Below are 15212 nucleotides of genomic sequence, written 5' to 3'. Positions count from 1 at the left end.
CTTAATACTTTTGTTATGTCAGTGTCCATGTTGTGGGACTATGTGTGCACAGCTAGTAAGTATTTTGTGGCTGAAAATATGACCTGGAGGTTTTTATGGTTCGCCTGCCATTAAAGTCAATGGGGTCCGCCGCGAAATTTGCGGTTTGCGAACTTTTGGCCACGTTCGCGTTCATACAAGTCCCAGCATGGACCCCTGATATCTAAGGATGTAACCCCCCCAAAAAAGTGATGGACTACAAGTCCCAGCATGAACCCCTGAGATCTAAGGATGTGACCCTCCCCCCAAAAATGTATGGACTACAAGTCCCAGCATGAACCCCTAAGATCTAAGGATGTGATTCCCCCCCAAAAGTAATGGAATACAAGTCCTAGCATGAACCTCTGAGATATATGAGGTCCCAGCATGAACCCTTGAGATCCAAGGATGTGACTCCCCTCCCCCAAAGTAATGGACTACAATTCCTAGCATGAACCCCTGAGATATATGAGGTCCCAGCATGAACCCCTGAGATCTAAGGATGTGACTCCCCCTCCCCCCATAGTAATGGACTACAAGTCCTAGCACGAACCCCTGAGATATATGAGGTCCCAGCATGAACCCCTGAGATCTAAGGATGTGAGCCCTCCCAAAAAAGTGATGGACTACAAGTCCTAGTATGAATCCCTGACATCTAAGGATGTGACTCCCCCCCCCCCCCCCCAAAGTAATGGACGACAAGTCCTAGCATGAACCCTGAGATCTAAGGATGTGACTCCCCCCCAAAGTAATGGACTACAATTCCTACCATGAACCCCTGAGATATATGAGGTCCCAGCATGAGCCCCTGAGATCTAAGGATGTGATTCCCCCCCAAAAGTAATGGACTACAAGTCCTAGCATGTACCCCTGAGATCTAAGGCTGTGACCACCCCAAAGTGATGAACTACAAGTCCTAGCATGAACCCCTGAGCTCTAAGGATGTGACCCCCCCCAAAGTAATGGACTACAAGTCCTAGCATGAACCCCTGAGATCTAAGGATGTGACCCCCCCAAGTGATGGACTACAAGTCCCAGCATGAACCCCTGAAATCTAAGGATGTGACTCACCCCCCCTCAACAGTGATCGACTACAAGTCCTAGCATGAACCCCCAAAATCTAAGGATGTGACCCCCCCCAAAAGTGATGGACTGTAGTCCCAGCATGAACCCCTGAAATCTAAGGATGTGACCCCCCCCCAAAAGTAATGGACTACAAGTCCTAGCATGAACCCCTGAGATCTAAGGATGTGACTCCCACCCAAAAAGTGATGGACTACAAGTCCTGGTATGAACCCGAGATCTAAGGATGTGACTCCCTCCCCCAAAAGTGATGGACTACAAGTCCCAGCATAAACCCCTGAGATCTAAGGATGTGACCCCTCCCCAAAAGTAATGGACTACAAGTCCCAGCATGAACCCCTGAGATCTAAGGGTGTGACCCCATAGATTTCACGGGTTCGTGGCAGGACCTCACTAGTTGGGGGGTGGAGTTAAAGCACTAGGCTTGGAGAAGGAGGAAGTTAGATCCTCCTCCACTGTGAATGCTGGGGCCTTGCTCTGTGGTGATGTGATGTCACTGGTTGCTAAACACCAGACGGCGGGCGCAGTTCGGGCATCGTAGAGCACTAGGGTTGCCTTCTTTTCTTCAAGTCAAACCCGAACACTTTTGCGGCACAGGGCAATATTTTGTTTCTTTTTTCAGTAAACACTATAGGATTATAAAAGGCCTGGGATGCAGCCAAATTGCTCTTGCTGACATCATCAACCCACCCTTCAGTGATGCCGAACCTGACCTCAAACAGCTGCCCGCAGTGGCAACAGATTTGTGTATGACTATCTGGGTTACTTGGGGAGCCACAGCCTGGTCTGAATAATGTGTCCGGGTTTCAGATGGACTGAAACCCGGACAGATGATTCAAAACCCGAACTGTCCGGGTGAATCCTGGACAGGTGGCAACCCTATAGAGCACGGTAAAATGCGGCTAGTTCAGCCAGGACAAGTACTGTCAGCGAGTAAAGCAGCGATGCGGTGGCCTTTTTTGGGGACTTCAGATTGGCCCGGAGCCTTTCGTTCTAGGACACTGTATTGTCCCGGAATGAAGGTGTCGGGGACCCAGGACAGACTTGCAAAATGCGAGACTGCCCTGGGGTCACCCGTGGAATTGGGGATAGTGGGGCAGAAGGGAGAGATCAGTTTGTTTGATACCATAGGACTCCCTTACACAAAAGAACATAGTAACCAGGGGACCATGCTTGCTTTCAGTCTCTAAACTTTATTTACACAGTTTGAACATCACATATCCACTTGAGGAAGGGCTATGTCGGTGCACTGCTAGAAAAAAAGAGGTGGGCCTGTCACTCATAGCAACCAGACTCCTCCCCCCCTCTGCTCCAGCGTACACAGGAATAATGGGATGAGGCTGGGCGGCAGTCACGTGCTCGCGCCGCTCCCCTCTGCTTCACTTCCGCCCTCACTACCCACGCGTCACTTCCGCTTTTTTCGGCCGCGCTGACTCCTGCGTCCCGTGTGCGCATGTGCGGCGGCTTCCGCTACCCGGCCTGCCCCGCGCCGCTGCTGACGTCAGCCGCACTCTGCCCAGTCCCCGCCGCCATTGGTGAGTGTGGAAGTCCCGGGCCAGGCCTCACACCCCGACTGGAGAGATAGCCCGAGACCCCCGACACCGCCCTGCGCCCGCTCCGCCCCACCGACTGAGAGGAAGAGAGAAGGAGCCGGCCTAGTGCGGCCTGTACACAGCGCGGCCTCCACTCCGCTCTACATGAATCATGTCTGCCACCAGCGTGGACCCGCAGGTGAGAGAAACACAGGGGCCTCCCCCCTCCCCCAACCCAACCACCCGGGGGTGACCCTACACCCCAACCCTGAGATCTACTCCAACCACCCCTCCCCCCAACATCCGCCCCCTAATAATACCCCGACATCTGCCCACCCCCCCCCCCATCATCTGCCTCCCCCTCCCCCACAGGGGTCTGATCCTACCCCAACCCTGGGATCTGCCCCCAAAATGCACCCCTCCCCCCAACATCTGCCCCCTAATCACCCCCACAGGGGTCTGATCCTACCCCAACCCTGGGATCTGCCCCCAAAATACACCCCTCCAACATCTGCCCCCTAACGATCCCACCCTTAGTGGTCTGATCCTACCCCAACCCTGGGATCTGCCCCTTAATGACCCCTCCCCCTCAACATCTGCCCCTTAATGACCCCTCAACATCTACCCCTAATGATCCCACCCACAGGGGTCTGATCCTCTCCCAAAATACCCCACCAACATCTTCCCCCCTAATGATTCTCCCCCCCCCCCCCACAGGGGTCTGATCCTACCCCAACCCTGGGATCTGTCCCCAAAATACCCCCCTCCCCCAACATCTACCCCCTAATCCTCCCACAGGGGTCTGATCCTTCACCAACCCTGGGATCTGCCCCCAAAATTCACCCCCAACATCTGCCCCCTAATGATCCCCTACAGGGTTCTGATCCTACCCCAACCCTGGGATCTGCCCCCAAAATACACCCCTCCCCCAACATCTGCCCCCTGATGACCCCCCCGGGGTCTGATCTTACCCCAACCCTGGGATCTGCCCCCAAAATACACCCACCCCCAACATCTGCCCCCTAATGATCCCCACACGGTTTTGATCCTACCCCAACCCTGGGATTGCCCTCTAATAATCCTCCTCAACCAGGGGGGTCTGATCCTAACCCAACCTGGAGATCCCCCCCCCCCAACAACCCTCCTCCCCCAATATCTGCCTCCTAACAATCCTCCATCACATGGGGTCTGATCCCTCAATATCCACTCCCTAATACCCCAACACCTGCCCATTGTCCCATCATCTGCCCCCTCCCCCACAGGGTTCTTATTCTACCCCAACCCTGAGATCCCCCCACAACATCTGCCTTATAGCCCCCCCCCCTCAATCCTCCTCCACAGAGGTTGGTTCCTAACCCAACTCTTAAGATCTGCTGCCTGATAGCGCGCTCACCCAGTATCTGCCCCTCTTATAATGCTCCACCCCACAGGGGTCTCATCCTACCCTCCCTCCGCCATAGACTTTTTCAACATGTGCCTCTGATATCCCCCCCCTAACATCTGCTCTAACTTCCCACCTGTACCTACCCATTACCATCAAGATAACCCTTCCATAACATCCTTCCACTCATGCCCCAATACTTGCCCTTGTACCCCAGATACCTCTCTACCCATCTGCCCTGTACTTCCTCTAACATATTTACCCCTTTTTGATATCTGCCATGTTTACTCCCCTTCAACCCCCCCCCCCCCCATAGACTGTCCCAGCACCCCCCCCCCCCCCATAGACTCTCACGGCATTTTTCGCTCTTCTCCCCCCCCCAATAGCCTCTTCCAGCTCCCCCCCCAATAGCCTCTCCCAGCTCCCCCCCCCCAATAGCCTCTCCCAGCTCCCCCCCCCCAATAGCCTCTCCCAGCTCCCCCCCCAATAGCCTCTCCCAGCTCCCCCCCCCCCAATAGCCTCTCCCAGCTCCCCCCCCCCAATAGCCTCTCCCAGCTCCCCCCCCCCCAATAGCCTCTCCCAGCTCCCCCCCCCCCAATAGCCTCTCCCAGCTCCCCCCCCCCAATAGCCTCTCCCAGCTCCCCCCCCCCCAATAGCCTCTCCCAGCTCCCCCCCCCCCCAATAGCCTCTCCCAGCTCCCCCCCCCCAATAGCCTCTCCCAGCTCCCCCCCCCCCCCAATAGCCTCTCCCAGCTCCCCCCCCCAATAGCCTCTCCCAGCTCCCCCCCCCCAATAGCCTCTCCCAGCTCCCCCCCCCCCAATAGCCTCTCCCAGCTCCCCCCCCCCAATAGCCTCTCCCAGCTCCCCCCCCCAATAGCCTCTCCCAGCTCCCCCCCCCCAATAGCCTCTCCCAGCTCCCCCCCCCCAATAGCCTCTCCCAGCTCCCCCCCCCCCAATAGCCTCTCCCAGCTCCCCCCCCCCAATAGCCTCTCCCAGCTCCCCCCCCCAATAGCCTCTCCCAGCTCCCCCCCCCAATAGCCTCTCCCAGCTCCCCCCCCAATAGCCTCTCCCAGCCCCCCCCCCAATAGCCTCTCCCAGCTTCTCCCCCCCCAATAGCCTCTCCCAGCTTCTCCCCCCCCAATAGCCTCTCCCAGCTTCTCCCCCCCCCCCAATTTCCTCTCCCAGCTTCTCCCCCCCCAATTTCCTCTCCCAGCTTCTCCCCCCCCCCCAATTTCCTCTCCCAGCTTCTCCCCCCCCCCCAATTTCCTCTCCCAGCTTCTCCCCCCCCCCCAATTTCCTCTCCCAGCTTCTCCCCCCCCCAATTTCCTCTCCCAGCTTCTCCCCCCCCCAATTTCCTCTCCCAGCTTCTCCCCCCCAATTTCCTCTCCCAGCTTCTCCCCCCCCATTTCCTCTCCCAGCTTCTCCCCCCCCAATTTCCTCTCCCAGCTTCTCCCCCCCCCCCCCCCAATTTCCTCTCCCAGCTTCTCCCCCCCCCCCCCCCCCAATTTCCTCTCCCAGCTTCTCCCCCCCCCCAATTTCCTCTCCCAGCTTCTCCCCCCCCCAATTTCCTCTCCCAGCTTCTCCCCCCCCCAATTTCCTCTCCCAGCATACCCCCCCCCCCCCAATTTCCTCTCCCAGCATACCCCCCCCCCCCAATTTCCTCTCCCAGCATACCCCCCCCAATTTCCTCTCCCAGCATACCCCCCCCCCAATTTCCTCTCCCAGCATACCCCCCCCCCCCCAATTTCCTCCCCATCCCCCCCCCCCCACATAGCCTCTCCCATCATCATCCCCCCCCCCACATAGCCTCTCCCATCATCATCCCCGCCCCCCACATAGCCTCTCCCATCATCATCCCCGCCCCCCACATAGCCTCTCCCATCATCATCCCCCCCCCCCCCCCCACATAGCCTCTCCCATCATCATCCCCCCCCCCCCCACATAGCCTCTCCCATCATCATCCATCCCCCCCCCACATAGCCTCTCCCATCATCATCCCCCCCCCACATAGCCTCTCCCATCATCATCCCCCCCCCCCCACATAGCCTCTCCCATCATCATCCCCCCCCACATAGCCTCTCCCATCATCATCCCCCCCACATAGCCTCTCCCATCATCATCCCCCCCCCCCCACATAGCCTCTCCCATCATCATCCCCCCCCCCCCCCACATAGCCTCTCCCATCATCATCCCCCCCCCCCCCCACATAGCCTCTCCCATCATCATCCCCCCCCCCACATAGCCTCTCCCATCATCATCCCCCCCCCCCCCACATAGCCTCTCCCATCATCATCCCCCCCCCCCCCCACATAGCCTCTCCCATCATCATCCCCCCCCCCCCCACACATAGCCTCTCCCATCATCATCCCCCCCCCCCCCCCACATAGCCTCTCCCATCATCATCCCCCCCCCCCCCACATAGCCTCTCCCATCATCATCCCCGCCCCCCACATAGCCTCTCCCATCATCATCCCCGCCCCCCACATAGCCTCTCCCATCATCATCCCCGCCCCCCACATAGCCTCTCCCATCATCATCCCCGCCCCCCACATAGCCTCTCCCATCATCATCCCCGCCCCCCACATAGCCTCTCCCATCATCATCCCCGCCCCCCACATAGCCTCTCCCATCATCATCCCCGCCCCCCACATAGCCTCTCCCATCATCATCCCCGCCCCCCACATAGCCTCTCCCATCATCATCCCCGCCCCCCACATAGCCTCTCCCATCATCATCCCCGCCCCCCACATAGCCCTCCTCATCATCATCCCCGCCCCCCACATAGCCTCTCCCATCATCATCCCCGCCCCCCACATAGCCTCTCCCATCATCATCCCCCCCCCCCCCCCACATAGCCTCTCCCATCATCATCCCCCCCCCCCACATAGCCTCTCCCATCATCATCCCCCCCCCCCCACATAGCCTCTCCCATCATCATCCCCCCCCCCCCCACATAGCCTCTCCCATCATCATCATCCCCCCACATAGCCTCTCCCATCATCATCCCCCCCCCCCCCCCCACATAGCCTCTCCCATCATCATCCCCCCCCCCCCCCCACATAGCCTCTCCCATCATCATCATCCCCCCCCCCCCACATAGCCTCTCCCATCATCATCATCCCCCCCCCCACATAGCCTCTCCCATCATCATCATCCCCCCCCCCCCACATAGCCTCTCCCATCATCATCATCCCCCCCCCCCCCCCCACATAGCCTCTCCCATCATCATCATCCCCCTCCTCCACATAGCCTCTCCCATCATCATCATCCCCCTCCCCCACATAGCCTCTCCCATCATCATCATCCCCCTCCCCCACATAGCCTCTCCCATCATCATCATCCCCCTCCCCCACATAGCCTCTCCCATCATCATCATCCCCCTCCCCAACATAGCCTCTCCCATCATCATCATCCCCCCCCTCCCCCACATAGCCTCTCCCATCATCATCATCCCCCCCCTCCCCCACATAGCCTCTCCCATCATCATCATCCCCCCCCCCCCCCACATAGCCTCTCCCATCATCATCATCCCCCCCCCCCCACATAGCCTCTCCCATCATCATTCTCCCCCCCCCCCCCCCCCCACATAGCCTCTCCCATCATCTAGCCTCTCCCAGCATCCCCCCCCCCCATAGCCTCTCCCAGCATCTCCCCCCCCCCTCCCCATAGCCTCTCCCAGCATCTCTCCCCTCCCCATAGTCCGCCCCCCATAGCCTCTTCGGGCATCTCCCCACCCACATAGCCTCTCCCATCATCATCCCCCCCCCCCCCCACATAGCCTCTCCCATCATCATCCCCCCCCCCCCCCACATAGCCTCTCCCATCATCATCCCCCCCCCCCCCCACATAGCCTCTCCCATCATCATCCCCCCCCCCCCCACATAGCCTCTCCCATCATCCCCCCCCCCCCCACATAGCCTCTCCCATCATCATCATCCCCCCCCCCCCCCCACATAGCCTCTCCCATCATCATCATCCCCCCCCCCCCACATAGCCTCTCCCATCATCATCATCCCCCCCCCCCCCACATAGCCTCTCCCATCATCATCATCCCCCCCCCACATAGCCTCTCCCATCATCATCATCCCCCCCCCCCCCCCACATAGCCTCTCCCATCATCATCATCCCCCCCCCCCCCCCCCCACATAGCCTCTCCCATCATCATCATCCCCCCCCCCCCACATAGCCTCTCCCATCATCATCATCCCCCCCCCCCCCCACATAGCCTCTCCCATCATCATCATCCCCCCCCCCACATAGCCTCTCCCATCATCATCATCCCCCCCCCCCACATAGCCTCTCCCATCATCATCATCCCCCCCCCCCACATAGCCTCTCCCATCATCATCATCCCCCCCCCACATAGCCTCTCCCATCATCATCCCCCCCCACATAGCCTCTCCCATCATCATCCCCCCCCCACATAGCCTCTCCCATCATCATCATCTCCCCCCCCCCCCCACATAGCCTCTCCCATCATCATCATCCCCCCCCACATAGCCTCTCCCATCATCATCATCCCCCCCCACATAGCCTCTCCCATCATCATCATCTCCCCCCCCCCACATAGCCTCTCCCATCATCATCATCCCCCCCCCCACATAGCCTCTCCCATCATCATCATCCCCCCCCCACATAGCCTCTCCCATCATCATCCCCCCCCACATAGCCTCTCCCATCATCATCCCCCCCCCACATAGCCTCTCCCATCATCATCATCTCCCCCCCCCCCCCCCCCACATAGCCTCTCCCATCATCATCATCCCCCCCCACATAGCCTCTCCCATCATCATCATCTCCCCCCCCCCCACATAGCCTCTCCCATCATCATCATCCCCCCCCCCCACATAGCCTCTCCCATCATCATCATCCCCCCCCCCCACATAGCCTCTCCCATTATCATCCCCCCCCCCCCCCCCACATAGCCTCTCCCATCATCTAGCCTCTCCCAGCATCTCCCCCCCCTCCCCATAGCCTCTCCCAGCATCTCTCCCCTCCCCATAGTCCGCCCCCATAGCCTCTTCGGGCATCTCCCCTCCCACATAGTCCGCCCCCATAGCCTCTTCGGGCATCTCCCCTCCCACATAGACTATCCCAGCATCTCCCTCCCCCCATAGACTCTTCAACATCTGCCATGTGCTTTGTTCAACATCTTCTGTTCTATCTGTGGTACCCCTTCCAACATCGGGGTCTCATACTCCTCCTCTAACATCTTTACCCCTCTGCCATTTTTACCCCCCTTCAACGTCGTCTTCTCATGACCCCTCCCTGATATCAACCCTTGTGCCCCACACACTCAACACCCGCTCCTGTTTCCCCAGAACACCCCATTTATCATCCACCTTTCATAGCTTGTTCCCCGATTCTGCTCCCTGTTCAGCTTCTGATACCTTTTTCCTGAAATCTGCCTCTGTGCCCTCCAGATTCCCCATCCCCAACATTTGCCTTTATGCCACCCCGATATCTTCCTCTGATCCCCTTGGATCCACCGTACTCCTATAATCTACGCCAAACATCTACCCTATGCAATCGGGGAAAAAAAAGAATTTGATCCCCTGCTGATTTTGTATGTTTGCCCACCGACAAAGAAATGATCAGTCTGCAATTCTAATGGTAGATTCATTTTAACAGTGAGAGACAGAAGAACAAAAACATCCAGAAAAAAACATTTTTTTTCTTCCATTTGTGAATAATCGCACCAACTGTTGTCACCCTCTCACCAAGCTGCTTGGCGGTGGTCTTGTAGCCCATTCCAGCCTTGTGCAGGTCTATAATCTTGTCCCTGATGTCCTTGTACAGCTCTTTGGTCTTGGCCATGGTGGAGAGATTGGAATCTGATTGCTTCTGTGGACAGGTGTCTTTTTTATACAGGTAACAAGCTGAGATTAGGAGCACTACATTTAAGAGTGCTCCTAATCTCAGCTTGTTACCTGTATAGAAGACACCTGGGAGACAGAAATCTTGCTGATTGATGGAGAATCAAATACCATTTCACTCATTAAAATGAAAATCTATTTATAACAGTTTTTCTGGATTTTTTTTTTTTTGTTGCACTTAAAATAAACCTACCATTAGATTTATAGACTCATATTTTTTTTTTTTTGTCGGTGGGCAAACATACAAAATCAGCAGGGGATCAAATACTTTTTTCTCCCTCACTGTGCTGCATCGCCTAATTTAGAAGTCCTACAAATATCTAATCCTGCTGATAATGATCAACTTCTGCCGCTTCCTGTGATGGAGTGACAACAGTGGTGCACTGCTGCTGAAATCAGAGCAGAGTTGTCACTCTCATGCAGGCTGCGTCTGCTTTCATTACAGTGTGATGTCGGCTGTCAATCAGCACCTGGCTGCACCTAGTCACTGCTTTCCAGATTGGCTGCACTGCCTCTGCTGCTGTGAGTGGCAGTGTGTGGGTGAGGGCAACGGGTGAGACATGGAGGATTTGGCTCAGTCAGGGAAGTTAAAGGCATGTGCATCACATAGTAACCTCTGCTGTCCCCTAAGCTTAAATCCCCTCCCACCCCCTTCTAACCCCTATTCTGACTACCCTGTGGAAGGAACATCCTTGTACTTACCTGGCTTCAGGAGAAGGAAACATCAACGTAAGGAATGCCTAGGCAGGGAGGTCACCATAAGCTTACTATGGGGGCATCCATTGTCACCTGTCCTCTCCCTTGAATCCTCAGCTCGGAGCCAATCGCAGGGCTGGATGGTAAGTACAAGCGTCTCCCTTATACATGGTAGTTAGATTAGGAGTTTCGCTTAAAAAAAAAAAAAAAAAAAAAAGTTGGCAGCTACAAATACTGCAGCTGCTGACTTTTAATAATCGTACCTGTCCCGGGGTCCAGCGATGCGGGGTAACGAAGCCCCGTTCTTCTTCACCCCGGTTGTGGCTTTGCAGCCAAGCACGCACTGCGCAAGCCACGCAGCGCGCTGTGGCAATCATCTGAGGCCTGTGACATGTCCCAGATGATTGCCAAGTGGGGGCAGGGAGGGGGGAGGTTATCTCCCTTCCGGTGCCGCAATGTGCCAGGAGGAAGTGGGAGCTACGTGCCCCCCCCCCCCCCAAAAAAAAAAAGACATGCCAAATGTGGCATGTCGGGGGGGGGGGGGGTTCACCTTCACTTAAAGCGAAAGTTCAGTTTTTGGGTGGAACTCCACTTTAAGTGAACCCTTCCTGGAATATCACAAATCATCTTTCCATTAACCCCACAATATCTATTCCAGGGTCATCTGCCTCATATCCTCCTCCTCAAAATCAACGTTCTTCTTCCCTTTAAAATTGAGCTTTAGTCAGAAAATGTAGGTCCTGCTAGATCACTTCAGACTGGCCCCTTTAGCTGGTATAGCTATGCAAAACATTAAATAAGTGCCTATGCTTTTTGAAATCCCCTAATAAACTCTCACCCCGCTCTGCACATGCTCAGTTGCTCTCCATTTGTTTAGTCGCTGTGCTGAATTTGTAGAGGCCCCTCTGCTGACAGCCTAAAGATTTACTGCTGCTCAGTGGGCTCTGGACTTCAGCAAAATGGCAGCCTCCAGCAAGAAGAGACATGAGCAGTGCTAGAGACAAATTTACAACATGCACAAATTCTGCATAACTAATAATGTGGAATTTATGTTCCTTGCTATTTTGTTATCACATCGTTCTGGGTAAAGTTCCGCTTTTGAAGATGTATCTTCCTTCTCTTATCTATATTCTGGTGTAATTCTTGGCATCCTTCCTCATCAGTTTGAGAGCCATTCTTCAAAATATCGCAATCTCCTCATGTCCTAGAAACTGTTTGTACTGCTCTTTAAATATCTTCCATACTTTAAACCTTCCTCAAAATGTTCCTTACAATTTAAGATTCGTTCCTGTACTCCTTGCTTTTCCTTCCCGTCCCATCACTCCCATTCCTTCCCCCCCCCCCCCCGCCACCCCCCCCCCCCCCCCCGTCCCATCACTAACCCCCACCCCCCTCCCATCACTCACTCCGTCCCCCTTCCCCTGCCCCGTCCCCCACCCTCACATCTCTTCTCCAACCCCCCCCCGGCTAGATTTATATCCCTCCTCTAGATATCCCTCCTGTCTGCTCCCTTCATCACCCCGACTGTAATGCCACCCACCTTTCCAAATTCCAATTCTCAACATTCTATCACCTCTGTTTTTCTGCAGTCATGTCGTATTTTCCATTGTGTGGTTTAAAGTTAGAGGAGCTGAACCTTAAAAAAAAATATTAAAAGCCAGCAGCTACTAATATTGCAGCTGCTGACTTTTAATACATTGACACTTACCTGTCCTGGGGTCCAGCGATGTTGGCGGCAGATGACGAGTGATCGCTCGTCTCTCTCCTCCCCCCCGCCGCCATCCTCTGTCAGGAAAACGGGAAGTGAAGGGTTGCGGCTTCACTGCCCGGTTCCCTACTGCGCATGCGCGAGTCGCGCTGAGCGTCTCCGCTGGTCCCCTCTGTGTCCTGGGAACTGTGTGTTTCCCAGAACACAACGGGGGGGGGGGGGGGTGCGCATGTGCCGCTAGCTTGTCCCGAAAGTGGGTGCAGATACCTAGATTATCCAGGTATCTACACCCCCTCCCCCCCCTGAAAGGTGCCAATTGGCACCGGAGGGGGGAGGAATCAGATGAGCGGAACGTCCACTTCAGGGTGGAGGTCCGCTTTAAATGGAGAACATGAATTAACCGAGGTTCTAAACCTTTTGACTGACCTTGGCACCCCAGATGTTTTGGAACTACATTTCCCATGATGCTTAACTACACTGCAGAGTGCATGAGCTTCATGGGAAATGTAGTTCCAAAACATCTGGGGTGCCAAGGTTCGCCATCACTGGACTATACCAAGATCACCAGTATTCTGTAATGGGTGGCAACCAGACACTGCTACCTTATCAGCTCTTCAGTGGAGGAGATTTTACTAAATCTGGGGAGAGCGCAATCTGGTGCAGAAACCAATCAGCTTCCAGGTTGTTGGTTTTTACATTTTTTATTTTTTTTTGTCAGCTTAATTAAACAAGCTCAAGTTAGAAGCTGATTGGCTGCAATGCACGACTGCACCAGATTCTGTCTGCTCCAGTTTTAGTAAATGTTCCCTGGGAGAAGAATTTCACTTTGTCTCATCTTTTATCTGTCCTTTACAATTGGTGAACCCAGTCCTGTTCTTTTTGGGTGCAGGATTGGTGGTGAAGGTCCGCCCCCCCCACCAGATAACATTCAGACCGGTTTATATTTCATGTCTGACAGGTTTCTGTACTTTTGAAATCTTGTCAATCACCCATAACCTACCTGTGTGTGAGGAATTTTTATAAAAAATTTTTTACTTTGGAAATATGTCATGATCCTGAGTTGTGTGTCTTGTGCTTTCGCGGATCTGTCATGTTGCCTCAAGTCCCGTGGGTGGTTCTACTCATCAGTGAAGGAGAAAAATTACTTATTTAGTAAATTTTGTAACAAGTAAAACTGTCCTTCCTTTTTTATTTTTTTTTCTTCCAAATTTTTTTTTTTTTTTTTTTTTTTTTTGCAAAAACTCAAAATTGTTTAAACGCCCCCAAAAGAAAGCTCTATCGGGCTAAAAAAAATATAGAAATTTAGTTTGGGTACAGCGTTGCATGACTGCACAATTATCAAATTGTGACAGCGCTGAAAGCTGAAAATTGGCCTGGGTAGTAAGGGGGTGAAAGTGCCCGGTAGGCAGATGGTTAAATAAGTTCACTTTTGGGAACATGTTACATGTGACACCAATGAAGGGGGCACAGTTCCTCCCAATGACGCCAACAATGGGGGCTAATGACATTGATGAAGCACAGCTCCTCTCAATTACACCAATAATGGGGCCCAATGAAATAGATGATGGGGCACAATTCCTCTGCTCAGGCCTAATGACATTGATGGGGTGCAATTCCTCTCAATTACACCAGTGATGGGGCTTAATGACATCAATAAGCAGGCACAACAATGATGGGGCACAACTCCTTACAGTTACACCAATGATGGGGCACAATTCCTTAATTACATCAATGATTGGGCCCAATGACATCAACGATGGGGCTCAATTCCACCAATAATGGGGCACAATTACTCTCACTGAAACAAACAATGGGGCATTATTTTTTTTGCCACTGACATCAGGGCCTTTTCTACTCCCAGTGGCCACAGTCCGACCCCCTTAAATCTGAAGGACTGTGAACTGGACCTTTTTGCTTAGAAAGTTTGGAGACTCCTGGTCTACAAGACTGAGGGAGAGACTTTATAACAGGAAAATGGTCTTCCACTGGTGAGTTATTGCCAATAACCGGATCACTTGTGTCCTAGTCCTCACAGAGCTAGGGGAATAATGCCAGGAACAAAACCTTTAGGGCCCAGATGTGCAAGCTTGCTGGAGCTTTGCCCTATAGGTAATACTTGGGTGGGGGTGCAAGCAATCCTTGGTCTTTAAGCCTGAAGGAGAGATGTGAGGTCTTTAAAGACTGCGCATCTCTCCATAAAGAGGACCTGTCACACACCATTCCTATTACAAGGGATGTTTACATTCCTTGTAATAGGAATAAAAGTGATCCAAAAAAACTTTATTTTTTTTGCGAAAGTGTAAAAATAAAAGTAAAAGAAATGTAAGCGCCCCGTGTGCTCGTGCACAGAAGCCAACCTATACGTAAGTCACGCATGTAAACATCGTTCAAATCTTGCATGTGAGGTATCGCCGTGTGCGATACGAGGGCAACAATTCTAGCCCAAGATCTCCTCTACAACTCTAAACTGGTAACCTGTAAACATTTTTGGAGTCACCTATGGAGATTTTTAAATACCGAAGTTTGGCGCCATTCCACGAGTGTGCACAATTTTATAGAGCGACATGTTGGTGTTCCGTTTACTCAGCATAACATCATCTTTCACATTATACAAGATAATTTGGGCTATCTTTACTGTTTTTTTGTTTTTTTTTCTCGTTAACCTTCCCCAACCCCCCCACCCCCCCCCCCCCCCCCCAAAAAAAAGCATGTTTGAAAAATTGCTGTGCAAATACCTTGTGAGGTAAAAAGTTGCAACGACTGCCATTTTATTACCTAGATCAGGGGTCTCAAACTGGTAGTTCCGCAACAGCTGGAGGGCCACAAGTCCCATCATACCTGTGGATGTCATGTTTGTAACTGTCAGCCTTGCAAGGCCTCATGGCACTTGTAGTTCCACAACAGCTGGAGAGTCACCAG

At 53.9% G+C, this 15212-nt stretch overlaps 1 protein-coding gene across 2 annotated transcripts in view; it reads left to right on the top strand.

Annotated features, from left to right (window-relative positions):
* Nucleotides 1-2577: 2577 nt before the first annotated feature.
* The window catches only part of YTHDF1 (YTH N6-methyladenosine RNA binding protein F1), a 54664-nt gene continuing 42029 nt past the window's right edge, over nt 2578-15212 (top strand). For both annotated transcript variants that reach the window (XM_077460336.1, XM_077460335.1), the window contains exon 1: nt 2578-2832. In XM_077460336.1, coding sequence (XP_077316462.1) covers nt 2806-2832 — 27 coding nt within the window. In that variant the 5' untranslated portion in view covers nt 2578-2805. The remainder of the gene's footprint in view (nt 2833-15212) is intronic.

This window comes from Lithobates pipiens, unplaced genomic scaffold (genome assembly GCF_037356315.1).
Source record: "Lithobates pipiens isolate NorthernLeopardFrog02 unplaced genomic scaffold, aLitPip1_a1.2 Scaffold_28, whole genome shotgun sequence".
NCBI lineage: Eukaryota > Metazoa > Chordata > Amphibia > Anura > Ranidae > Lithobates > Lithobates pipiens.
Note: the sequence above shows the minus strand (reverse complement) of the source record. Positions and strands in the feature narration are given on the sequence as shown.